This window comes from Pyrus communis, chromosome 6 (assembly GCF_963583255.1).
Source record: "Pyrus communis chromosome 6, drPyrComm1.1, whole genome shotgun sequence".
In the NCBI taxonomy this organism is placed as follows: domain Eukaryota; kingdom Viridiplantae; phylum Streptophyta; class Magnoliopsida; order Rosales; family Rosaceae; genus Pyrus; species Pyrus communis.
In genome coordinates this window covers 19,743,769-19,771,537 of record NC_084808.1, presented here as the reverse complement: position 1 = coordinate 19,771,537, position 27,769 = coordinate 19,743,769, and the positions used below count along the sequence as shown (strand labels likewise).

Here is a 27,769-nt window from a genome sequence, read left to right as displayed (position 1 = left end):
CGAGCTGAGTTTCCTTCCGAATCTTTCCAAGCGTCACCGTGAAACGGTCAATACGCAAGCAATCGCAATTACAATTAAAAACGCCACCACCTTCCTATAAAACTCCGTTAATACATAAAAGATCAGCTCCTTGAAATTCAGACCCAGAGAGAGAGAGAGAGAGAGCGAGAGAGAAAGTGGTAGTAGTTAGCAGACCAGAAAATGGGCAGCAGCGGAAAGGGCCTGACAGTTCTGGAAGTGGGAGCCGATGGCGTGGCTCTCATCACCATCATCAACCCACCTGTCAATTCCCTCTCAATCGATGGTACTTTTCTTCCCTCCAAATTTAACCATCAATTTTTTTTATCTTTTGGGATTAAATTTGATGTCTTTTCTTTGATGGGATTTAAGTTTTATGTTAAACTACTATATGTTTCAATTGTTATTGGATAGCTGAAATTATTACCATTTGATCCATAATTTGATTCGAATAAGTATACTGGCATTAAGAAAAACGTGTTCAAATTATACTAATTACTCTCCCTCTCTGTGTATGTTTCAGTGTTATTCAGCTTGAAAGACAGTTATGAGGAGGCCTTGAGAAGAAATGATGTGAAAGCGATTGTTGTAACAGGCAAGTGGGGCAATTTGGTTATTGTTTTTCATGATCTGGGGCTGTTTGTAAATGAAATCGTGTTGTTGGTGCAGGTGCTAAAGGAAAATTTTCGGGGGGTTTCGATATTACTGCTTTTGGTGGACTCCAAGAGGGGCAGAAGCGTATGTTTAATATATTTTTGTCTTTTTTTTTTTTTCATGTTTGTAATGTTCTAGTAAATGGTATTGCATTACTACATGTGGTATTAAGTTCCTACCTCCCTTGTTATGTGTTGCAGAGGAGCCGAAGCCCGGTTTTATATCCGTGGAGGTTATCACTGACATTGTTGAAGGTGAATAATTGTTTTGTTTTGTGTTTTTTACTTATTATTTTTATCCCTTTTACAAGAAGGGCTTTGCTTGAATTGACCACTGTGATGGGTTGCATGATTTTCCAGGTGCTAGGAAACCGTCAGTTGCCGCCATTGATGGCCTTGCACTGGGGGGAGGTTTGGAGGTGGCAATGGTATGTGTTGTGTTGCACTTGTTTCTTTTTTATTTTATTATTATTTTTTTTTACTAAGGCTTTTATGCTGGATTTTTTGGATGAAAATTTGATGTTCTTGTGTCAGGCATGCCATGCCCGAATATCGACTCCTACTGCACAATTAGGGTTGCCCGAGCTGCAGCTTGGGCTCATTCCTGGATTTGGAGGTATGGCTACGATTTTTGAATTGATTAACATAATTCTATATTGAATATAGTGAAAGCCTTGATTAAAGATATGGTTAGTTATCAATTAACTGTGCTAAGGCCTTGTATCAAATACTACATTCATCTGGGTTGGGGGTCGAGCCCGTCCCTTGTCCTGTGAACTCATCTTACTGGCCATGAAAAGAGAAAAAAAACAGAAAAAGAATACAGTGGCGTGATCATATCAGAATGTATATGACATATTGGCTTTTGAGATGATGCTGAATTTTCGCAGGAACGCAACGGCTTCCACGTCTTGTTGGAATCTCAAAGGCACTTGAAATGATGCTGGTGTGTTGTGTGTTTGGTCATTTCTGAACATCTTAATATCTTGTATGGTCATGCTGACTTTATTAATACTGATTACATTCCCTCCCCCATTTCCTTTTGTCTGTGCCCAATTAGACATCAAAACCAGTCAAAGGGGAAGAGGCTCATGATTTAGGCCTTGTCGATGCTATTGTTTCACCTGATCAGTTGGTGAGCACTGCACGTAGGTGGGCGTTGGATATCCTGGAGCGTAGAAGACCGTGGGTTGCTAGTCTTCACAAAACTGACAAGTTAGAGCCCCTTGGAGAAGCTAGGGAAATACTTAAATTTGCAAGAGCTCAAGTCCGGAAGCAGGCTCCCAATCTCAAACACCCATTGGTTTGTATTGATGTTGTTGAGGAGGGTATAGCTTCTGGTGGTCGGTCTGGACTTTGGAAGGTCCTTATCTGTTTCAATATTCTCTTTCATTTTTGCCAAACGTATATACTTGCAATTTATGTTTCTGGCTAGTTCAGGAGGCTGAATCATTTCAAGGACTTCTGCGGTCTGACACTTGCAAGAGCTTAGTCCACGTCTTCTTTGCTCAACGTGGAACATCAAAGGTTTGACACACAACTTTTGCATATTCACCTCTAAAAAATAACTAACCTGCATCCTGTGATGGAATTTTAAACTGGATCATGAGCTTTAACTTATATCTCTACTGTTAATTTGAAAAGAAAAAAAAATCAAATTCAACTATTTTATATTCCTATTGAAGTAGAATGATTGTGTGGATGTTTAAGTTTGGTCTATACATTGTTATTTAGCTGTTTTTTTAGGGAGTTTGAGGAAGTTTTGAGCCATGCTTGTTGAATTGCTTTAACTTGGTTGAAAATTTATTCAAACACACGTCTTTTAAAAATTGGAATTGCTCTTCGGAGTAACAATTTTAAATGAACAAACGTAGGATGGTATTATTATAAAATCGGTTACTAACTGGTATTCGGCCATATCATAAAACCACCTTTGCTTTGATGACTTTTGAGTACTTGACTCATCGTCTCATAACTGTATATAGGTACCTGGGGTTACTGATCGTGGTTTGATGCCTAGACGAGTGACTAAGGTTGCTGTCATTGGTGGAGGGTTAATGGGATCTGGAATAGCTACTGCATTGATTCTTAGTGGTTATCCGGTGATCCTGAAAGAAGTAAATGATAAGTTCTTGCAGGCTGGGATTGGTAGAGTCAGAGGTGAGGCTAGAAGTCCTTTTAAAATTAAAGCTTCTAGTTTAGTATATTATTGATATTTGCTTCTAAAAGCTTTACCTTTCACATATTTTCACACGTATTTAGTAGTAACAATGCTTCTAAAAGTTTTATTCTTGTAAAAATTATAATAAAATAATATATGCTTGTAATCTTTGTTCCTGTGTATAATACCACAATATCAGCTTTTGTTAAGTATTTATGATGGCAATCTGCTATAAGTTGTCACTTTTCTGGTTCAGCCAATCTGCAGAGCCGCGTCAAGAAGGGGAAAATGACCCAAGAAAAGTTTGAGAAGACGACCTCTATTCTTAAGGGTGTCCTGGATTATGATAGCTTTAGAGATGTGGATATGGTCATAGAGGTAGTTCTTAAAGCATGTTCGATTTCGTTCACCCTTATGTTGTGTTGGTCGGTGGGGGAAATGGTCTGACATTCATCTTCTATGCTTGAAATAGGCCGTTATTGAGAAGGTTTCTCTAAAGCAGCAGATTTTTGCTGATCTTGAAAAATATTGCCCACAACACTGCATACTCGCAAGTAATACTTCTACAATTGACTTGAACCTCATTGGAGAGAAAACCAAGTCTCATGATCGGATTATTGGTGCCCATTTCTTTAGGTAATGCTATAAGCTGTATAATTGTCCTGGTTCTCTCTTTTTTCCTCAAATTGCTAACCGGTGAACTGCTTTGTGCTCTCCACGCAGTCCGGCACATGTCATGCCACTTCTGGAAATTGTTCGTACTAATCAGACGTCTCCCCAAGTTATTGTTGATTTGCTAGAAGTTGGGAAAAGAATAAAGAAAACCCCAGTGGTTGTTGGGAATTGCACAGGATTTGCTGTGAACAGAATGTTCTTTCCTTATACACAAGCTGCTCTCTTGCTTGTTGAACGTGGTGCCGATGTTTATCAGATTGATAGGGTAATCACCAAATTCGGAATGCCTATGGGCCCATTCAGGTCAGTAATACTTTTATGGAAACTTATGATCCGGTGGCTCCCGCGCTTTGCCACCCTTAAAATTTCCTTTTTTTTGTCATTGACCTGAGTTTGATATCCTATACATTCATTCAGATTGGCTGATCTGGTTGGGTTTGGCGTGGCAATTGCAACTGGCACACAATTTATTGTGAACTTTCCTGAGCGGACATATAAATCAATGCTAATCCCTTTGATGCAGGAGGATGGGAGGGCAGGTAATACTTTGTTGTTATGCTTGTAGTTGGCAAGTGAATATTTATTAACCAACTTCTTACTTAAATTCATATATCAGTAAGTATTTATCAAATTTTCGCATAACAGAATAGATTCCTTACATTCTTATTGTTTTAGGTGAAACTACTCGAAAAGGGTTCTATACTTATGATGACAGGCGCAAAGCTAGCCCAGATCCTCAGTTGAAAGGATATATTGAGAAGTCAAGGAGCATTTCGGGTGTTTCCATAGATTCTAAGGTCGCTCTCTCTTTCTTTCTCACTTGCTCACACACACACAGACACCATCTCCCTCGTGCAATGGCTGACACTGTCTGAATTATAAGTAACGGTTCTGACTCAAATTTGTGACAATCTGAACTCAGCTACTGAAGTTATCAGAAAAGGACATTGTTGAGATGATATTTTTCCCTGTCGTAAATGAGGCATGCCGGGTGCTTGCTGAAGGCATTGCTGTGAAAGCTGCCGACCTTGACATTGCTGCAATTATGGGCATGGGTTTCCCACCATACAGGTTTGTATAATTTGTTGAGAATACCTTCTTAAACGCCCTAAAATATGTAATAACTTGTTGGGGCATTTCTGTTTAGGGGAGGTATCTTGTTCTGGGCTGATTTACTTGGATCCAAATACATATATTCACGATTGGAGGAATGGTCAAATACTTATGGTGAATTTTTCAAGCCTTGCGCCTATTTAGCTGAAAGAGCTTCAAACGTGGCTTCTCTGGTAAGAATTCTGAACTGTTATGTGTTTATCATATAGTTCCATCGATGGTATATAAATTTACAGAGTGTTGCATCATAAAAGCTGTTTAGTAAATCCATATTTTGGTTATTCCTGTGCTGTAAGTTTTGTCTAAATCTTTTGGTTGAACTTCTCGCTGATTTCCTGGTTGAGTAAAGCTACAAAATCTGAACTTTATTAGAACTTACAAGCCTCTTACGTTAACTTAAAACCAACAGGCTTATATTCCCGTACACTTCCTTTTTCCCCGTAACATTCTTGATATTGTACTTCTTCTGCAAGCCTCTAACATGAACAGATTTGCACGATTGAATGTCATCGTGATTCACCAACCCAAGAACAATTTTGGATTGTCGGAATTTCTAGATTGGATTAGCGGTTGTGGTATATAATGTATCTGTTGCTGATTCTGCATGCGTCTAATAGTGCTTTCCACTGCTTCATTGCAGAGTTCTCCGTCGAAGCAATCAAAATCTCGGTTATAAGAAAGTTTCCAGTTGCATTCGAATCCACGGTTACGATTTTCTTCAGTCCCAAGTATCAATTTCCTTTCCATGGTATGAAAGGATGTGTAACAAGTGAGCGTGGGGATAATTATCTTTGGAATAAGGGGTAGGCAGGATATAATTATTCACAGATGGTTTCAAATCGAGTTCACATTGGGTTTTCTTCCTGAAAAGGGGAATTTGTTTTGTGTCATATTCTTACTAATTAATTTTAGTAGTAGAATTCTGTACTGGCGATGGTGTGGTAGCTCTCCTTTCTTTTTCCTCATGAGAATTGAGAAGCGACTTGGCACGGCTGCCGACGTACAGTGTCATGGTGGAGTGTTGTGCGAATCATGTCGTAAAGAGAGAAACTTATATGACATATTATTGCCATGATGGGACGTGGAAGTCTGGTTCTTCATACTAGTTTTTGGTCGCACCATTCCAAATTTACAACTACATGGATCAATATGATCCGATCGTTAAGACTTATTATCTTAGACACGCGGAAGGGAAGGGAAGGGAGGCGAAAACTAAACCGTGATACGACGCTCATTGAAGTGACGTGATGGTGATTTATTTCTGTATACCGGTTTTATATCTCCCTCTCCCCATCCGTGATGAAGGATATGAGATTACGACGCAGATTGAGTAAGGATCCGAGATTGGGTCATAACATTGGTATCATCTATTTTGATCCTGGTCTCCCTTTTGTATGCCACGCTCCACCAACACTTCTCTCAAATCTGCCATGGATGCTCGTCTCATTGCCCTGGAATCCTCCATCGATGCTCATTTCACCTCGTTGGAATCGACCATCGCTGTTGCTCTGTCTGGTCAAACTATGGGTATGGATGCTAAATTGGCTGTGGGATTTGAACAATTCTGATGCGAACTCGCTTTCACCGGTAAGGGGACTTCTTCTGTGGATACTCATCCTCCGAATGCCGAACGAGTGCCTCTTCCTCTGATCTTTGCTGAGGACGCTGATCCTCGAAGCTTGGATACTCCTCTTCATCATCAATGTGAAAATTTCGACGGCAAAGGGTTCACCCCTCGACCCCAGTGGCAACAACACGTGGATTTCCCACGCTTCAGTGAAGGCGATGACCCACTCGCCTGGATCTATAAGCCGGAGCAATATTTCATTTATTATTCTGTCCCTGAACATCAGCGAGTTGTCACAGCTTCCTTTTACTTGGACAATGAAGCCTTCCATTGGTTTCATTGGATGGATTGCCTCCATGCTACACCGACCTGGAGTGATTTCATTAAGGCTGTTTGCCAAGAATTTGGCCCTTCTAAGTTTGAAGATTGCACTAAGTTATTATTCAAACTCTGCCAAACAAGTACCTTGAAGGATTGCATCCTTAAATTTCGTAAGCTTGCTACTCGTTCCTCTGATGTTGGTCCTATGTTATTGCAGAGTTGTTTCTTGGGTGGGTTGAAGAAGGAAATCAAGCATGAGGTTAAGTTGTTTAGACCTATTTCTATGCATAAGGCGATTGTTTTAGCTGTGCAAGTTGATCGTAAATTTAGTGATAATAGAAAAAACTAACTCTCGAGTAGCACTAGCTTCAAAACCTTTAGTCCCTCCAGTGACCATTGTTTTCCCAAATAGACCCAAAGTGGGGACTCTCCGTTGTAAAAAAAACTAGGGTAAATCTCAGTTTACTACTCTCAAGTTTCATGGTTTTCAACATTTGATACATGAAGTTTTTTTCATCCCAGAGTCATACCTAAAAAGTTAATTTTGGGACAGTCTCATACATTCGTTAGTCTGGCTGTTAAGCCTACCGTTAACTGATGATGTGGTACCCATGTGGACAATGACTGGGCATCACGTGTCATTAAGGGGTCACGTGATCATTTAAAATTTAAAAAAAAAAAAAAATCCCTTTTGTTACTCATCTTCCTCCCAGAGGAAGTTCGATCCGCCTATCCGTCCTAAATCCCCTCCTCCTTTCCCTCCTCCACATCCCACCCAACCTTCATCTTCTACTTCACCCTCCGGCTACCTCTTCTTCCTGATTAGCCGGACCCACCTTTCTTCATCAAATCACCACCGTGAGCATCTAATTAGCCTTCCCCATCGTCAAATTGCTGCGAGCGTCCAATTGCCAAACCCACATTTCCTCATCGTCAACGCTGACAGATCTACGGTCACATTTAAGGGCGAGCTTGGTGACGGCACAGCAGAGCACACGACCGTCGCAGCAGAACTCCAAACTAAATGGGGGTGCTCAAAGAGGTGGTGGTGTCCTTTACTGTGCCAATGGGACGACATTGTGCTAGGCTTGCAACTAGAAGGTTCATAAAGTGAACAAGCCCACGAGTTCTTCTATCTTCCCACATGCCCAATTTTGAGTTTATGATTTGCAGAAATTGTTGGGTAATTGAATTTTGTTTGAATTTTTTAGTTTGATTTTGCAGGTGGCAGTTGGGTAATTGGGTTTTGCTTGAATTTTTCAATTTGAAGTAGGATTTGCAGGAGGCAGTTGTGCAGCCTAGAAGATTTAGCTTTTGGTAATTTTAATTTTGGATTCCGGCAATTGGGTTTTGCTTTTGTAATCAAATTATTGGATGTTCTTGAAGGAGATCCAGAGTTTGTGTAAGAACTCTTCGTGGTCTCCGTCGGTTTTGAGGTATTTGCCAGAGGGTGAGGTATGAGAGGCAGGTTGGGTAGGACACGGAGGAGAGAAAGGAAGAGGGGATTGGGGACGGATGGACGGATCGAACTTCCTCTGGGAAGAAGATGAGTAACAAAAAGGATTTTTTTATTTTTTTTATTTTTTTGCATGTGATAAATTTTTTTTTAATTTTTTAAATTTTTTATGATCATATGGACCCCTTAATGACACGTGGTGCGCAATCATTGTCTACATGGGTGCCATGTCATTAGTTAACGGGAGACTTAACAGCTAGACTAACGGATGTATAAGACTGTTTCAAAATTAACACTTTAGGTTTGACTCTGGGACGAAAAAATTCATATACAAAATGTTGAAAACCATGAAACTTGAGGGTAGTAAACTGAGATTTACCCAAAAAACTAACCCCATATGAAATCCAACACAAGAATGAACAGGGGGAGTGTTGGTTCTGTGAAGATAAGTGGGTTAAAGGTTATAAGTGTCCTCATAAACAACTGTTAATGCTTGATGTGCTAGACTTAGATGGTCCTGAAGTTCTTGAGGAAAATAGGGGGATAAGGATGAATTACCTCTGGAGTTGCAGCACATGGAGCTGAGTGAATGTGCTTATTTTGGGAGGCAAACAACCAATCCAAACAATGAAGATTGAGGGTTTTGTGAAAAATCAACATGTGAGAATTTTGTTAGACTCTGGAAGTACTTATAACTTCATAGATTCTAGGCTACTCAAGAACTAGGGTTGGTCAGTCAACAACATTGAGGTTTTTGAAGTGATTATAGCTAATAGGGGCCATCTTAAAGGATTGCAAGGCAATACCACTAAAGATTGGGGGTTATGAGTGCACCATTGATCTGTTCCCTTTTCATTGGGAGGATGTGACTTGGTCTTGGGAGTACAGTGGCTCTCTACTGTTAGTCCGGTTCTGTGGGACTTCTAATTGATGACTATGAAGTTCTCAAAAGGGGGGATAACACACAAGTTGGTTCATAACGTTGTCAAGCAACCATTAGTACAAGAGATGTCCTTTCAGCAACTAGACAAAGAGTTTTGCAACTCTAATCTCGGCATGTTACTTTACTCGATGAACAAGGAGAAATTAGAGGCCTCCAACCTTACTCCACAATAGTTGACAGAGTTACAAGAGGTCTTGAAAGACTTTGAAGAGGTCTTTGTGATTCTTTCCAAGCTACCCCATTCGAGAAGCCATGACTACCAGATTCCACTGGCACCAGGAGCACAACCACGCAATATAAGGCCATACCATTATGGACCTTTGCAAAAGACAGAAATCGAGAAGGCTATCTATGAACTATTGGAGGCTGGTTTTATCAGACCAAGCCACATTTCGTTTTCCTTTCCAGTGTTCTTGGTTAGGAAGAAAAAAGGAACATAGAGAATGTGCATGGATTATAGAGAACTAAATCCTCTAACTGTCAAAGAGAGGTACCTATACCACTCATTAATGACCTATTGGATGAGCTCTTTGGTGCTTGTTTCTTTTCCAAATTAGATCTTAGGTCCGATTATCTCTAAATTTGAATGCACCTAAATGATATTGCTAAGACTTCATTTCAAACCCACGAGGGCCATTATGAGTTTTTGGTGATGCCATTTGGCCTCACCAATGCTCCGACCACATTTCAAAGCCTAATGAATGACATCTTCAAGGCCTATTTCAGGAAATTTGTTTTGGTGTTTTCCAATGACATTTTTATCTATAGTAAGACCTGGGAAGACCATGTATGCCATTTGAGAAAGGCTTTTGAAATATTGCAGCAGAACCAACTATTTGTGAAGAAATCTAAATGTGCCTTGGGGCAAAGTTCTGTGGAATACTTGGAACACATTGTCTCCAATAAGGGTGTTGTAGCTGATCCATCCAAAATATAAGCAATCCTAGATTGGCTCATCCCTGCAAATGTAAAACAGTTAAGAGGGTCTTAGGACTCACTGGATATTATAGAAAGTTTGTTCCTAACTGTGGTAGCATTTGTTAGCCCCTTTACCAATTGACCAAGAATGACATCTTTGGGTGGAGTCTAGCAGCTACCAAGGCCTTTCAAACTCTGAAGAAAATAATGGCATCACCACAAATATTAGCACTACCAGATTTTTCAGCACCATTTGAGCTGAAATGTGCTGCATTTGGGGTAGGTATTGGTGCAATTTTGAAGTAGAAAGGGAAACCCATAACATTTGCTAGTCAACCCTTGGGACATAGAAACCAAGCTTTATCCACTTATGAAAGGGAGTTAATTGCTATTGTTTTTGCTGTGAAGAAATGGCAAACTTATTTGTAGGGAAGATACTTTGTCATCAAAACTAATCACCATAATTTAAAGTACTTCCTAAACCACAGAGCCAATACCTTTTTTCAGTAAAAATGGTCTTCAAATTAATGGGTATGACTATGAGATACAATATAAGCATGGGAGGGATAATATTGTTGTTGATGCTCTTTCCAAGGAATTTGAACCTCATAATCAAATAGAAGGGACATTTAATCAAGTGGAGATGACTGAGTGCTTAGCAGTTACATACCCTTACTTTGGTTGGCTAGATGAACAAAGAAAGGAAGTGGAACAAGATAAATGGATTACACAGAAGATTAGGTGCAGGAGACAGCTTTTTCAAGTACACCAGTTCCTGGTTCCAATGCATCTAAGTTCAGTATTGACAATGGATTCTTGAAGTATAAAGCTCGAATTGTCATCAACCCTACATCCCATTGGAGATTTAAAATTATAGAAGAACACCATTCTACTCATGCAGCAAGTCACAAGGAATTCTCAATAGGGTTTTATTGGCCTGGAATGAAAGGTGATGTGAAACAGTTTGTGAATGAATGCCAAGTTCGTCAATTGCATAAATATGAAACCATGGCACCTCCAGAGCTGTTGCAACTTCTTCCCATTCCTCAAAAGGTATGGTCTGAAATCAGTATGGATTTTAGTGATGGATCGCCCAATTGTAGAGGAAAATCTGTGATCTTTGTGGTAGTGGATAGGTTCATCAAGTATGCACACTTCATTGCATTGTCTCATCCTTACAATGCTGCCTTTGTGGCTCAAACATTTGTGGACCATATATTAAAATTGCATGGCATGCCCATCAACATTGTGAGTGACAGAGATCCTATATTTCTTAGCAACTTCTGGAGAGAATTTTTCAAATTGTAGGGTTCCACTTTGAGTATTAGCTCTGGCTATCATCCACAGTCAGATGGGCAAACTGAGGTGCTAAACAGATGCCTAGAGACTTATTTGAGATGTTTTGTTGGAACACAACCTAAGGGATGGGTTAAATGGTTGGCTTGGGCAGAGTGGAATTACAACACCTCCTATCATACCTTCACTAAGTTCACACCTTTTGAATTAGTTTATGGATACCCTCTCCCTTATGTTGCTTCTTATGGATTGAGATCAGCTAAATTGGATGATGTGGAGCAAAACCTGCTGGAAAGGGATAAAATGTTGTCCATTCTCAAATCCAATTGCGTCCTAGCTCAAAACAGGATGAAGGTTTAAGTAGACAAACATAAAATTGAGAGGGTGTTTGCAGTGGGTGATTTGGTGTATCTCAAATTAGTCCCTTATTAGCTGCAATCACTTAATACACATTCTCATCACAAACTGCTTCCAAGGTTCTATGGACCTTTTGAGGTGCTGTAAAGAGTGGGAAAAGTAGCATACAAGCTCAAATTGTTGGCCACCACAAAAAATACATCCTATATTCATGTGAGTTGCTTAAAGAAACACCTCGGGCCACAAGTGATACCTGCCTCAGTTCTTCCAGATGTGAGAGATGATGGTGTGCTAATGGAAAACCCTATAACTGTGCTGACTTGAAGGCTCAACAAGAATGAAATGTTGCTGGAGTTCAAGTGTTAGTTCATTGGGAAGGTTACACCCCAAAAGATGCTACTTGGGAGGATTATGACACTTTTGTAACTAGATTTCCTGATTTTAAATTTGAAAAACCTAGTTGATAAGGTTTTTGTTTGAGGAAGGGGTAATGTTATGATTTATGATTAGCTTAATCACAATCAGGAATTACATAGTTCAAGTGAGACTTTTATTAAGAGAATAATTAGTTAAGTGGGTTTACTGCCATCTGGCAAGCGATGTAAGGGGAATATATGTACACGCCTTTGGTGTGAGAGCATCAACGGTCATTTTGAATTAAAATATCATTTTACAAAAACAATCAGGAGCTTAACTCTTCTTTCTCTCTTCCTTCCTATTCCTCCATTGTTGCCCATTACTTGCATGTTGAGTAAGGATCCAAGATTGGATCATAACACATGGGTCACATCAATTCGAATTACATAAGCTTTTCAAGCAAGCACCCCGAAATATGATGCCAATTTGAAGTTTGAACCCTATCAATGTAAGCCAAATTGTGGACATGCACGCTTAGCCCATTTATCTTTTTTTTTTTTTTTTTTAAAGTAACTTTTAGAATTTTACTTTAGAGCACTGCTTGATGGGGTTCGAGTAAAGGAATGAAGATCTCGAGAATTCTTTAATCGTGTTCATTTATTATACATTGTGCGGTAAGAAATCATTTAAAATTTTTTATTTAAAATTAAACACAAATAGTACCTGAGGAAAACTAACCGTACGATTTACGATGAACGGACACGATTAGAGGATCCCCTGGATCCTCACAAAGAGGATCCGGAGAAGATCCTCATTCCAAGTAAAGTACTCAAACACTAGAAAATTATTGCTAAAACAGTTCAAAACACTTCAAAGAATTAAATAAAGGTTTTCTTTGAAAATATTCTCAAATGTACGTATGAGCATCTTTAATAGACTCTCTTAATGAGTTCCCTAGCTAAATTTTAGAAACGATTTGAAAAAATTATCTCCACACACTTCTTATCCATGTCCTAAGATAAGAATTCTCTACATAGCCCCAAGAAAAGCATTATTAGTCATTAGCGATGTGTTTGGGTTAATATTTAGCAGTTGGGTTTACAAGTGACAATGTCCAAGGATGCTAGATTAAATGAAGACTTGCCCAAGGCCCAGTCGACCAGTGGGGAACAAATTGGCGCCTCCTCAATTAAAACATAGGCTATATGCCTATGATTGAAATGACAGATGACAACGACCAACCCACTATCAGCCTAAAAGCACTTTCTAGTGGCAATACAAGTAAATAGCTGATGACTCACTACCCTCGAAGAGCTTTCGGACAAGAACAAAGCCCATACAGTCAGGCTAAGTTGCCTATAAAAGGGGAAGCAAGCATCAGAGACAAGGACACTCAACCAATACATACAAACTCTGCTCTCAAGCTAGTTCATACCTCGAAAAACTGAAACTTGTCCAAATTCAGTCATTTTAGCCCTAGTTCCTTGGAAAAGCTACCATTTTGTCTACTGTAAAAACTCTACTACCTTTCCTTAGTATTGTAGTATCGATTTCCTCGCGTAGAACCTAGTTGTCTACCACCTCTTTTAGCATACAAACCTCTATAAACATAAAGAGAAGTCACAGCAAGACGTTCAAACTTGTTCGAGAAGGTGAAATCTTGCTCAAGCCTCTTTGTATGTACTTGTATTTAGAAGATCTGTCATTTTACATGCTTTTCATTATGTATTCAAGTCATTATCAACTGTTTTCTACTTAAGAAGTCTCATTCACGTTTGAATCTGCTTCCATTAAAAACAAACTGTGTTCAAGGAAATGGTTAAAAGGGTCCTGAACTCCCTTCATTTTGAACATAGAAGATTATAGACTAAAAGTCTTTGTTTACAAGGAAAGAAAAAGAACTTAATGTAGACTTAACAAATTTGTGACAATCCTTTGACAACAAGAAGTTTAAAGTAACTTGGGCCACAAGTAATTGACTTAAATCATATCTGTTCAACATCCGTTATACTGAGATAACAGTGGCACACCTAGCACTTTATTAGTTTTGATTGCGAGCCTCAAGGCCTACACCAAAGGCCTTACAAATGCACCTTTCAAACTAACTTTGAACTCTTCTTGCAATATAACAAACAACAAAAACTCGACCAACAACCAACCAAGTGCCACCACCCCTGTGGAGCCGTGCGAGGGGAAATCATTTAGCCTGAACATGATGCTTTTAATTTGTAGTGCATTCCTAGCAAATTTGGTTAAACTTCCACGAGCTTTAAAGTCCCCCATGCAAACATAGAGTTAACATAATATCATAATCAACTAGTTTTTAGTTTAAAGATATAATTCTCTTAACTTGATTTTGTTGAACGAGACTTTGTGTTTCTTTCAGTGTTCTAAAAAGCGGGCTAGGCGGCACCTAGGACCTGGGCGTCCGGCTGCCGCCGCGATTATTCCAAAAATGTTCAACAAATCAGCAAGGGTATTAGGCGGCGCCTAGGCGGTTCTGTTAAATATATATATACACACACACACACACATATCGTTGTTTCACAACATCGCCTAAAAGAGTTCACATAATATTGAAGAGAGAGAGAGAGAGCATCAGGGAAGAGAGAGCGATGCTGAATTAGAAAAATAGATATGCAATTGCAGGGATAAACAAGAAATTGACTTGGATAGTTGGGATTCCTTCGACCGAGCATGCAATTTTCTTTGATGCGCTTGGGAAATTTTACAAACGAAAAAGAAGATGGGCAGAGCAGGGAAATTTTACAAAGAAGAAGATGGGCGGAGCAATTGAAGGCGAGGAAGAGGAAACGGAAGAGATAAAGGCCTTTGCGTTTTCCAAGGGCTCAATAACCCATCCCCTCTCTTTGACGGTTTGATCGGTGTTCATTTCACTATTAATTACCCACCTTTACCTTTAGTCTCCAATTAATTACCCACTACCCACTGCTAATTTATAATTATAATAAAATAAAAATATAATTTTTTGTAAATGTCAATATGCACTTATTTACAAGATATATAAGAAAATTACCTAAATCCACCTAGGCCGCCTAAGCGCTCGCCTAGCCGTCTAAGCACTAGGCGCCAAGCCGCCGCCCGACTAGTGCCTAGCGTTTTTTAGAACTTTGCTTTATTTCACACAATTGCAAATGTTATCATATTATAAAAGTTTCTTCGTAAGTACCTGTACAAAACTTGAGTGAAAATTTAGCTTAAATGTTTATCATCTCTTTCTAACCCATCTCTCCAATTAATGAATTATCGACTAACATTTTACACCAAAAAAAAATTACAAGTTCGAAGCACCCTTCCTCTTTTCTCATTGTATTCTGGAACATTCCACCAAAACAATATGAATAACAAAAATATGCACGTGTAATTCACGTGCCAAGATTTTCACAATGCATGCTATATGTGTTTGTGTGTATATATATATAATGCAAGGATAAGGACCCCTTCCTGCCATGATCTATTTTCTATCGGAAAACGCACGGCATTTCGTTCGAGCACGTTAGCGCACATCTAATTAATTACATGTGATATATGCAGAGGGTCATTTTCTTCAAATCAAACGTGCGCATAACTTTGATCTTACGTAACATATATTAATAATAAAATGGGGCGTTTTGATATAGGTTTTTTAGTTTTTTAGATTAAACATATACTCCTTTTGAAAATTTGATCAAACATTTTTTAAAAATTTTGGTTATTAATTTCAGTTTTTCACATAAGTTTAATTTTGTTTAGAATTTTAGTTTTTCACGACTTCTCCTGGACATTTCGTTTTTTTTTTCTTTTCTTTTCCTATTATCCCTATATTTATGCATTTATTATCCATCTCTATGCATTTTTTTTTTATTGTTTGTCATATTTTTTACTTTTTTTGTGAATATAGTAGAATATTTATAAATAAATAAAAAAAAGAAAATTAGAATGCCCTACATCTTTTCTACAGTTGTTAGATTAAACATTCATCCCTTTTAAAGATTTGATTAAGGTGCTTTGATCAATTGCCACCTCAATAATTTTTTTTTATTTAATTTCCTTGTCATTAATTTAAATGCATTTATGACACACCCCGACCCAGAAAGTCCACTTGGACCCTGAATCAAGCTGTGCTGGCCGACACCTGGAAGGTGACGAAGCCATAAAATGTGATGGTGTATAAAAAGTGAATGAATTTGAATCTAAAAGTGTCTAAATACCAGAGTGCGCTATGAGTGGGAGCGAACCCATTTCACACGCGATGTCAGAGCATAAGTAAGGTACAGTAATGTGGGTAAGAATCATACCCTCAAAAATATCCATCAATACTAAGATTCGCCACATATTCTTGTCGATACAAACTCAGCAGCTAAAACCTGGAGGGCACCAAACAGAAGGTGTGAGTAAGCAATAAAACCAAGCTTCCCAAAGTTACTACCTCTCTAAAAGTAATGCCCCTAAATGTAAAATCCGTATCGTTTTCCATAAGACAGTACAACATATATACATATATCCAAACCATACTCAGAAATGACCAAAACCACGGTTTGCCATCAAATCCACCATACATTAATAAGTAGGCCAAATGAACTAAATCAATACAAAGTGATATATCAGTCAGAGTCATCTAAAATGACATGTACAACTTATCCGTATCTCATCAATCATGGCTAGCATATAAGTCGGAGTCACCTATAGTGACCTGTACGACTTATTCATATCTCATCAATCATAGCTAGCATATAAGTCGGAGTCACCTATAGTGACCTGTACGACTTATCCATATCTCATCAATCCTGGCTAGCATATAAGTCGGAGTCACCTATAGTGACCTGTACGACTTATTCATATCTCATCAATCATAGCTAGCATATAAGTCGGAGTCACCTATAGTGACCTGTACGACTTATCCATATCTCATCAATCATGGCTAGCATATAAGTCGGAGTCACCTATAGTGACCTGTACGACTTATCCATATCTCATCAATCCTGGCTAGCATATAAGTCGGAGTCACCTATAGTGACCTGTACGACTTATCCATATCTCATCAATCCTGGCTAGCCCATAGCTCAATAAGTATACCTGCACACGAGTCGGAACCACCTAAAGTGGTCTGTACGACAGGCCTGGGTGTAAATAAGTGCTACGATCACGTGAAGACTGGGCGAATAATCGCGGGTCACCTACGAGTCGGAACCACCTAAAGTGGTCTGTACGACAGGGCTGTGCACCTACCTTGAATCCAAGGTGAGCATAAGGTGCGGGAGGTGAACATCACGTGAAGGACTGTGCCCTGGCCACGGGCGGGAGCACTAACAACGGGGTGCAGGTTTATGAGCTCTCAATGCATCTCAATATAACATGTGCAACTCATGGCAACCAGTACGACAGTATCGAAGTTGCCTAACTCATAACTGTAGTCATGCTATAACGTAATCGATTCAACTAGTACCATAAACTCACCTGAACTTACCTGGGTGTCCTGAGTTCACCTTTGCACTTGAAAGCATTCCCAATAATTATATGCAAGTAATATACATATGGATATATCATGATGCAATCTAATACTCAACCATGTCGAAACATTCTCAATTATAAACAATACGGTGTGAAATGTACAATCAATAACGCTCTACTCCCGAACTACTTATTTTCAGGGATAATTATCCATAATAACCCAATTAACACTAATTAACTAACTAATTCACAAAACTAAAACTTGTCTTTATCAATTTCCTTCGCATTACTCAATTTCCCAAATAAGGCTTTTGTCTCAAATATTTTATGGCTGCATCTAACGTCTCGTTAGACTGCCTACGTACCCTAAACAGGGATCAAGCCATTCGTAGTTCATATAGGTACTTCAAGCATTCACAATAATTATATGAAGGTAATATACCTAATCAATTTAAAAGTATCGATAGAACTCTCAATAATATGCACAATAAAAAGGAAAAGATCCACTCACCTGGAGTCCACACTATACTTCTCTAGCACGCGCATCGAGGCGTCCTGAATGATCGGTCCCTGTGGCCAATTATCAAATCACATCTCAGAACTCTTATCCGTGGAATACGAAATTCACATATAACACAACCTCAACGACATTCTGAAATAGTTTGATACCCATTGACCACAAGTCAACCGTCGATCAAAGATCGACGGTAGGGTTTACAACCCTGTATAACTTGACCCGGAAGATCCGCATATCAGATTTTCAATCCACAACTCCCAACGATCCACAATATGTTTCTAGAATAACATATTAAAATTTCATTACGATCCAACGGTCAGATCTCCGTCAATTGCCTAAAACAAGTGGCCGTGAACATTTATTTTACTAACTTACAAATCCAATTTAGGAAGATCCGTAAGTCGGATTCCCGATCCGTAAATTCCTATAATCTTTAAATATTACATATTATAATGTATCCAATTTTGATGACGATCCAACGGTCGGATCATCGATTCACATTTTTATCAAGTAACGTATCATAACGAATTTAGGTTCCAACGATCAACCTACGTCATTCAAATGACAAAACTGAATTCAAGACATTTGACATAGCCTAAAAATAACATTGGCGGCCCACTGGCCACGCGCCGCCGCACGCGCCGCCGCGGGTGGCGGTCGGCCGCCCCGACTTGCCGGAAAATTCAACTATTTCCAAAAATTCTCAAACTTCACAGAAATGAAGATCTCAGTGAGTGGAGCAACTTTCATACCTGCCACGAAGTCCAAAAGTGGACGGAAGATGGTCAATTTTGCCCACGAAGCCGGCGGGTGCCTAAAACTTCCCGACGTCGATTCGTCGTCTACGGTGGTCCAACGGGGTCAAGGTTGGTTGGGTTTTGCTCCTGGGATGATGGTCTACAAAGCCCAAGTGGTGGCATCGGCCATTGCTTTGCCGATTTGCCGGAAAATCGAGAAAGGTGGCCGGAGCACCATTGATTTTCGTCAACTTTCGTGGCCTCAAACTTCCACATCCCATGGTTAATCAAGGTGGTTCTTGGGTGGGTTTTGTAGAGGGGAATGAGAGCTTCAAGATGGTGGTGGTGGCATCGAAAAACTCCACCGGAGTTGGCCGGAATCGGCCTTGGAACATGGGCACCCGCGGTGGGTGCGGGTGGACGAAAACCCATTTCCTCTTTTTTTTTTTTTTTTTTTTTTTTTTTCTTTTCTCCCTCCATTTCTGATTTGGCTTCCCCCACAAAGTGGGGATTTAATTTAAATAAACACTAACCTTGAATAACCAATTTCGAACGTCCGTAACTATACCGTTATAATCCGGACTCGCAAACGGCTTTCGCCTATAAGTTCGTACCAATGAGTACTACGAGGATATGCTAAAACAATAAGTCCCACATCTTTCAAGTCGATGGTCAACGGAAGTCAAAGTCCTTTCCTCTAGGGCAATTTCGTAAATTCACGCTTTTAAAATAAAATAAAAACGTAAAATTTGGAATGGGTTGTCACAATCTACCCACCTTAAGAAAATTTCGTCCTCGAAATTTAAAATCATCAGTCGAATGTAGAATACTCAAAATTAAAGAGATATATGCATCTAAATACATACACGAGGAAGACATCAAGTTATAGCGACTACATAAAAGAGGATGACATTCCGTCATTATCGGAGTGTTATGACTCTTCTTTCATGCCTCCAAATTCCTACTTTCCTTCTCTTTTACATAAACGTGTTCAAAGCATAACGCACTTCGCAATTTAGCATGTAGTATTTTTGGGTCAAGCCTAAACAACAATTAACGAATTAAATAAGTAAATACAATTATTAACGTAGAATAATCTACTTGTTTATTTGCTTAATAACCCAACGAATAAGTTATTAATATTATGGTATGCAGTTCACAATATCGACAATTCACTGTCGTCTTGATAAGCAAGTAACAATTCCCGAGGGTGCAATATTACCATCTTGCCCCTCAATGGAAAATACACATACCAGCCTCGATCGTACTCATTCACTACCTTCTGAGGCAACATCGTCAATAACATAAATTTTCTACATCACAATCTCAATTTGTTCGCAATAATCTGTTGTAAATCACAAGCTGCACATACAATATTTGTATTATATTTTGAAGGATACCATACTCCTAAACAGGAATGTAACCGTAGTTACCCATAATTCTAACAAAAGTATGCGTCCATTAAATATGCGATGTGCGTAAAATCTCCATACATCAACCCCAATGATACCATAGTTAACCCGAAATTGTAACTATGGTTACAAATGACTAGAATGGAGATAAAGATATACTGCAACCATGCTACTGGTGGGACAAACAAGATGCAACTCGTCCACAAAGGTCTGAGTAACTCATTTCAAATTAATCGTTAATCTACGGTTAGAAATGCGATACTGAACAACTTCCAATACTCAAAACCTTCATAACGACTTCCAAAAGCTTGGAAGTGAAACATGTAACACGATGAAATATAAATACACCAAGATGATAATCTTGTCAGGTTTCTATTTGTTGAATTTGTATAGAAGTCTAGGAGTAGTTTTCTCAAAAAGTCATCGTCCTCTGGACGCAATTAGAAAATTGTAGTTGCCCAAGGAAGTTTGAACTCTATATCCTCTATATCCCCACGACATTAATCAAAAGCAAGGTCCATCTAGAGTGAGGATTTATTTAAAACACATCAAAGGAAGCCTCGATTTTATCTCTTCCCTACTTCCACTTTTGATCACGTCACAAAGGGAACTTCTAAATCACATCACCCGAAGAGGTTGACTACATCCCACTTCTATCTTAGTGGTCTTCACAAGTGTCTTGTTGTTGAAATTTCAACACCCATTTTAAGGAAATAACTATTGCCAATACTTCAATTTTTAGAGCAAGAAGAATATTGTTTTCTACTTAAGTAAACAACCACCAATTAGAACATCATATAAGCGTATCATTGGTTTAGCATCACGATTAATGAATTTCACATTCTTTACATATACCACATATCTCGAACTGCGCATATAAAAAGATACTTCCTAAGTCCATTCATACAAAATGATTAAAATCATTTGAACCATTTCTTGTTAGATTAAAGGTAACTCTATATCAATACTCATATTTCCCAACTAAATAAAATATGACATGTTGGAAGTGTGCGAGAGTAGATACACGATTGTGCACTCATAGATGCTAATTTAATTCTACTATTGCCTCTGACAGAACTTAGCTTGTTCCAAAAAGTAAATGTAATAAAAAGTTCTAAGATCAATGAAGATTTGGACACACTTCTACATAAGAGTCCCAATCAATATTCCAATGAAATTAGAAATTGTTAATTCTAGGTCATAAGTATGATGGTTCATCTTTAGCGGTTCTACCACCGAGAAACATAAGCGTTAACATACTAAGAAAGTCTGAATCCGAATTGACTTATCACATCAATCGACAAACACCAAGCATCATCAAAATCTCCCCAGAGAAGTGTCATCTAGCCTTCGAAATAAGGTAATGACTGTTGACTTTAGGTCAATGAATAAGATGGTTCGTTTCAAACGGTTCTAATCGTGAAAAAAAAAAAAAAAAAGCAATATTCCATCATGTTGCCATACCAACTTAACAATGTGGTGATATCCGTGGTAAGGTTTTTGGGATATGACGCCAAAAGTATACGTCCTCGAATTTACAGTACTACTAACCAACTCTACGACACGAACTAAAAGGTCTTCACAGTTTCCTCGACACTCATAACAATCTAACAGTGAGATATCATCCCGCATTTCGATTCTAATGTCTACCTATGGAAGTGATCGAGAGGTGGTTAGTCAAAGGGTTTTCGTTTACATAGATAAGTGATAGGGTAAAAACAACAATCAGGAGTTTACCGTTCTATTACAAAGCTTATTTCTAAGCTTCCACGATCCTAATTTATTCGGCTCAAGCGAAGTAGTTCATTGATCCTAGGAGGATTTGATGATTGCTTTTCGGATTTCTACAACTACCAGGATATGACAACTTACATTCGCAAGCCAATTCTCACCCATTTAATAAGTACAACCACAAAAGCAAAAATCTGGAATAGCGTTGATTGAAAAATCCCAATGCTAGAAAAAGACCTTGCCTAAGATCTACTTCCAAAAAGACTTCATCGACATTCGATCTTCCTCCTAAAGATCCAACATGAACCCAAGTATGCTTGAAGATATTAGTGCTAATAAGGACCGACCAATAATTATCCCTCAGATGATCTTCCGCGAAATGTTACTAAGAAATCAAGACTAACTAAGATTTCCAATCTTTAAAGAATCAATACTAACGGCGGTAGGACAATGATAGAATTATTTGGTAATATCTCTGGCGATACATGATTATCAAAACATTTACTTAGGCCATCAACTCGCCTCACTTTTATACCTTTCCTCCACAAGGAAAATCTTCGTTTTAATTCTAAGGACAACCGCCAAAATGATTTTATAAAATGTCGTGAAGACAACATAATTGTCCAAAACTTAAGAAAAGTTAGCATACTTTTCCATATTCGACGAGGTGGCATCATTTGAACGTCAAACACAAAAACCAAGAGTGCTCACATCACGCGTGTGATGAACACAATACTGCCCAACATATGCTCTGATACCAAACTGACACACCCCGACCCAGAAAGTCCACTTGGACCCTGAATCAAGCTGTGCTGGCCGACACCTGGAAGGTGACGAAGCCATAAAATGTGATGGTGTATAAAAAGTGAATGAATTTGAATCTAAAAGTGTCTAAATACCAGAGTGCGCTATGAGTGGGAGCGAACCCATTTCACACGCGATGTCAGAGCATAAGTAAGGTACAGTAATGTGGGTAAGAATCATACCCTCAAAAATATCCATCAATACTAAGATTCGCCACATATTCTTGTCGATACAAACTCAGCAGCTAAAACCTGGAGGGCACCAAACAGAAGGTGTGAGTAAGCAATAAAACCAAGCTTCCCAAAGTTACTACCTCTCTAAAAGTAATGCCCCTAAATGTAAAATCCGTATCGTTTTCCATAAGACAGTACAACATATATACATATATCCAAACCATACTCAGAAATGACCAAAACCACGGTTTGCCATCAAATCCACCATACATTAATAAGTAGGCCAAATGAACTAAATCAATACAAAGTGATATATCAGTCAGAGTCATCTAAAATGACATGTACAACTTATCCGTATCTCATCAATCATGGCTAGCATATAAGTCGGAGTCACCTATAGTGACCTGTACGACTTATTCATATCTCATCAATCATAGCTAGCATATAAGTCGGAGTCACCTATAGTGACCTGTACGACTTATCCATATCTCATCAATCCTGGCTAGCATATAAGTCGGAGTCACCTATAGTGACCTGTACGACTTATTCATATCTCATCAATCATAGCTAGCATATAAGTCGGAGTCACCTATAGTGACCTGTACGACTTATCCATATCTCATCAATCATGGCTAGCATATAAGTCGGAGTCACCTATAGTGACCTGTACGACTTATCCATATCTCATCAATCCTGGCTAGCATATAAGTCGGAGTCACCTATAGTGACCTGTACGACTTATCCATATCTCATCAATCCTGGCTAGCCCATAGCTCAATAAGTATACCTGCACACGAGTCGGAACCACCTAAAGTGGTCTGTACGACAGGCCTGGGTGTAAATAAGTGCTACGATCACGTGAAGACTGGGCGAATAATCGCGGGTCACCTACGAGTCGGAACCACCTAAAGTGGTCTGTACGACAGGGCTGTGCACCTACCTTGAATCCAAGGTGAGCATAAGGTGCGGGAGGTGAACATCACGTGAAGGACTGTGCCCTGGCCACGGGCGGGAGCACTAACAACGGGGTGCAGGTTTATGAGCTCTCAATGCATCTCAATATAACATGTGCAACTCATGGCAACCAGTACGACAGTATCGAAGTTGCCTAACTCATAACTGTAGTCATGCTATAACGTAATCGATTCAACTAGTACCATAAACTCACCTGAACTTACCTGGGTGTCCTGAGTTCACCTTTGCACTTGAAAGCATTCCCAATAATTATATGCAAGTAATATACATATGGATATATCATGATGCAATCTAATACTCAACCATGTCGAAACATTCTCAATTATAAACAATACGGTGTGAAATGTACAATCAATAACGCTCTACTCCCGAACTACTTATTTTCAGGGATAATTATCCATAATAACCCAATTAACACTAATTAACTAACTAATTCACAAAACTAAAACTTGTCTTTATCAATTTCCTTCGCATTACTCAATTTCCCAAATAAGGCTTTTGTCTCAAATATTTTATGGCTGCATCTAACGTCTCGTTAGACTGCCTACGTACCCTAAACAGGGATCAAGCCATTCGTAGTTCATATAGGTACTTCAAGCATTCACAATAATTATATGAAGGTAATATACCTAATCAATTTAAAAGTATCGATAGAACTCTCAATAATATGCACAATAAAAAGGAAAAGATCCACTCACCTGGAGTCCACACTATACTTCTCTAGCACGCGCATCGAGGCGTCCTGAATGATCGGTCCCTGTGGCCAATTATCAAATCACATCTCAGAACTCTTATCCGTGGAATACGAAATTCACATATAACACAACCTCAACGACATTCTGAAATAGTTTGATACCCATTGACCACAAGTCAACCGTCGATCAAAGATCGACGGTAGGGTTTACAACCCTGTATAACTTGACCCGGAAGATCCGCATATCAGATTTTCAATCCACAACTCCCAACGATCCACAATATGTTTCTAGAATAACATATTAAAATTTCATTACGATCCAACGGTCAGATCTCCGTCAATTGCCTAAAACAAGTGGCCGTGAACATTTATTTTACTAACTTACAAATCCAATTTAGGAAGATCCGTAAGTCGGATTCCCGATCCGTAAATTCCTATAATCTTTAAATATTACATATTATAATGTATCCAATTTTGATGACGATCCAACGGTCGGATCATCGATTCACATTTTTATCAAGTAACGTATCATAACGAATTTAGGTTCCAACGATCAACCTACGTCATTCAAATGACAAAACTGAATTCAAGACATTTGACATAGCCTAAAAATAACATTGGCGGCCCACTGGCCACGCGCCGCCGCACGCGCCGCCGCGGGTGGCGGTCGGCCGCCCCGACTTGCCGGAAAATTCAACTATTTCCAAAAATTCTCAAACTTCACAGAAATGAAGATCTCAGTGAGTGGAGCAACTTTCATACCTGCCACGAAGTCCAAAAGTGGACGGAAGATGGTCAATTTTGCCCACGAAGCCGGCGGGTGCCTAAAACTTCCCGACGTCGATTCGTCGTCTACGGTGGTCCAACGGGGTCAAGGTTGGTTGGGTTTTGCTCCTGGGATGATGGTCTACAAAGCCCAAGTGGTGGCATCGGCCATTGCTTTGCCGATTTGCCGGAAAATCGAGAAAGGTGGCCGGAGCACCATTGATTTTCGTCAACTTTCGTGGCCTCAAACTTCCACATCCCATGGTTAATCAAGGTGGTTCTTGGGTGGGTTTTGTAGAGGGGAATGAGAGCTTCAAGATGGTGGTGGTGGCATCGAAAAACTCCACCGGAGTTGGCCGGAATCGGCCTTGGAACATGGGCACCCGCGGTGGGTGCGGGTGGACGAAAACCCATTTCCTCTTTTTTTTTTTTTTTTTTTTTTTTTTTCTTTTCTCCCTCTATTTCTGATTTGGCTTCCCCCACAAAGTGGGGATTTAATTTAAATAAACACTAACCTTGAATAACCAATTTCGAACGTCCGTAACTATACCGTTATAATCCGGACTCGCAAACGGCTTTCGCCTATAAGTTCGTACCAATGAGTACTACGAGGATATGCTAAAACAATAAGTCCCACATCTTTCAAGTCGATGGTCAACGGAAGTCAAAGTCCTTTCCTCTAGGGCAATTTCGTAAATTCACGCTTTTAAAATAAAATAAAAACGTAAAATTTGGAACGGGTTGTCACAATTTATATAGAGGCATAAGGTAGCTTAGCAACTAATTACCTATAATATAGGAATTTAATTTTGAATCCCCTTCTACGCATTAAATGATATTTTAAAAATAAAATAAAATAAAAAATTAATTAACTAATTCCTCATTTCCTTATTATCAGTATTTAAAAAAAATTATCTTTCTATTAAAAATGTCTCAATAAAAAGTCTTCAATACATATTTTTTTCATGTATAGATACATAAAAAATATACTAAAAACTTATGGTACATTTAAGAACAAAAGTATCGACTTTTGGTACGTTTATATTTCAAATGTACTAAGAAACCAAATGTACCAAAAATTTAAATATACCATAAAACCAAATGTACCTATTGTTATGTAAACCTTTTGGTATGTTTAGATTTCAAATGTACAGAGAAACCAAACGTACCAAAATTTCAAATGTACCATAAAACCAAATGTGCCCATTGTCAAGTAACCCTTTTGGTACGTTTAGATTCCAAATGTACCAAAAGACCAAATGAACAAAAAATCTCAAATGTACCACAAAACCAAATGTCTATTAGATAACCCTTTTTGGTACATTTACATTCCAAATGTACCGAGAAATACAAAAAATCAAATCCACTATAAAACTAAATGTGTCCATATTATAGGTAACTAGACGTAGCTATATAATCAAACAAATCTTTATTATGTGTTGGGTCTTCTAAATAATAAAATATGACAATTTTTTTTAGGGGCGTTTTGATATAGGCCCTTTGTTTTTTTAGTTTTTAGATTAAACATACACTCCTTTTGAAAATTTGATCAAACATTTTCCTAAAATTTTGGTTATTAATTTCAGTTTTTCACGTAAGTTCAATTTTGTTTAGAATTTTAGTTTTTCATGACTTCTCCTAGACATTTCGTTTTCTTTTTCTTTTTATTTTTTTTTCTTTTCCTATTATCCCTATATTTATTATCCATCTCTATGCATTTTTTTATTGTTTGTTATATTTTTTTACTTTTTTCGTGAATATAGTAGAATATTTATAAAAAAAATTGTTAGATTTTATTATTTAGAAGACCCAACACATAATAAAGATTTGTTTGATTATACAGCTACGTCTAGTTACCTATAATATGGACACATTTTGTTTTATAGTGGATTTGATTTTTTGTATTTCTCGGTACATTTGGAATGTAAATGTGCCAAAAAGGGTTATCTAATAGAGACATTTGGTTTTGTGGTACATTTGGGATTTTTTGTTCATTTGATACATTTGGAATCTAAACGTACCAAAAGGGTTACCTGACAATGGGCACATTTGGTTTTATGGTACATTTGAAATTTTGGTACATTTGGTTTCTCTGTACATTTGAAATCTAAACGTACCAAAAGGGTTACATAACAATAGGTACATTTGGTTTTATGGTACATTTGAATTTTTGGTACATTTTGTCACATCCCGGCCCGGGGCGGATCACTTCCCAGGCCCACTCCACCACCGTAGCACGATATTATTCGCTTTGGGCTTACCATTCCCTCACGGTTTTGTTTTTGGGAACTCACGAGCAACTTCCCAGTGGGTCACCCATCATGTGATTGCTTTAGCCCTTTTCTCGCTTAACTTCGGAGTTCCTACGGAACCCGAAGCCAGTGAGCTCCCAAAAGACCTCGTGCTAGGTAGGGATGGGAATATACATTTAAGGATCACTCCCCTGGGCGATGTGGGATGTCACAATCCACCCCCCTTAGGGGCCCGACGTCCTCATCGGCATATCACGGCCAGGGTTAGGCTCTGATACCAATTTGTCACATCCCGGCCCGGGGCGGATCACTTCCCGGGCCCGCTCCACCACCGTAGCACGATATTGTTCGCTTTGGGCTTACCATTCCCTCACGGTTTTGTTTTTAGGAACTCACGAGCAACTTCCCAATGGGTCACCCATC

The 27,769-nt window shown here is 38.8% G+C and overlaps 1 protein-coding gene across 1 annotated transcript; it reads left to right on the top strand.

Annotated features, from left to right (window-relative positions):
• LOC137737444 (peroxisomal fatty acid beta-oxidation multifunctional protein MFP2-like) lies at positions 1 to 5,547 on the top strand. Its single transcript, XM_068476918.1, has 18 exons — positions 1 to 304; positions 542 to 613; positions 688 to 756; positions 873 to 926; positions 1,032 to 1,099; positions 1,206 to 1,287; positions 1,562 to 1,617; positions 1,732 to 2,034; positions 2,112 to 2,198; positions 2,657 to 2,831; positions 3,089 to 3,210; positions 3,305 to 3,468; positions 3,556 to 3,810; positions 3,925 to 4,046; positions 4,183 to 4,304; positions 4,430 to 4,578; positions 4,655 to 4,793; positions 5,261 to 5,547. The coding sequence occupies exons 1-18, from the start codon at positions 202 to 204 to the stop codon at positions 5,294 to 5,296; spliced, it is 2,178 nt and encodes a 725-aa protein (XP_068333019.1). The 5' UTR covers positions 1 to 201; the 3' UTR covers positions 5,297 to 5,547.
• The last annotated feature ends 22,222 nt before the right edge of the window (positions 5,548 to 27,769 follow it).

Coding starts and splice junctions, on each gene's coding strand:
- LOC137737444 (XM_068476918.1), top strand. CDS start 202: ATGGGCAGCAGCGGAAAGGGCCTGACAGTTCTGGAAGTGGGAGCCGAT. Junction 614..687: donor GAAAGCGATTGTTGTAACAG/GCAAGTGGGGCA, acceptor TTGTTGGTGCAG/GTGCTAAAGGAAAATTTTCG. Junction 1,100..1,205: donor GAGGTTTGGAGGTGGCAATG/GTATGTGTTGTG, acceptor TTCTTGTGTCAG/GCATGCCATGCCCGAATATC.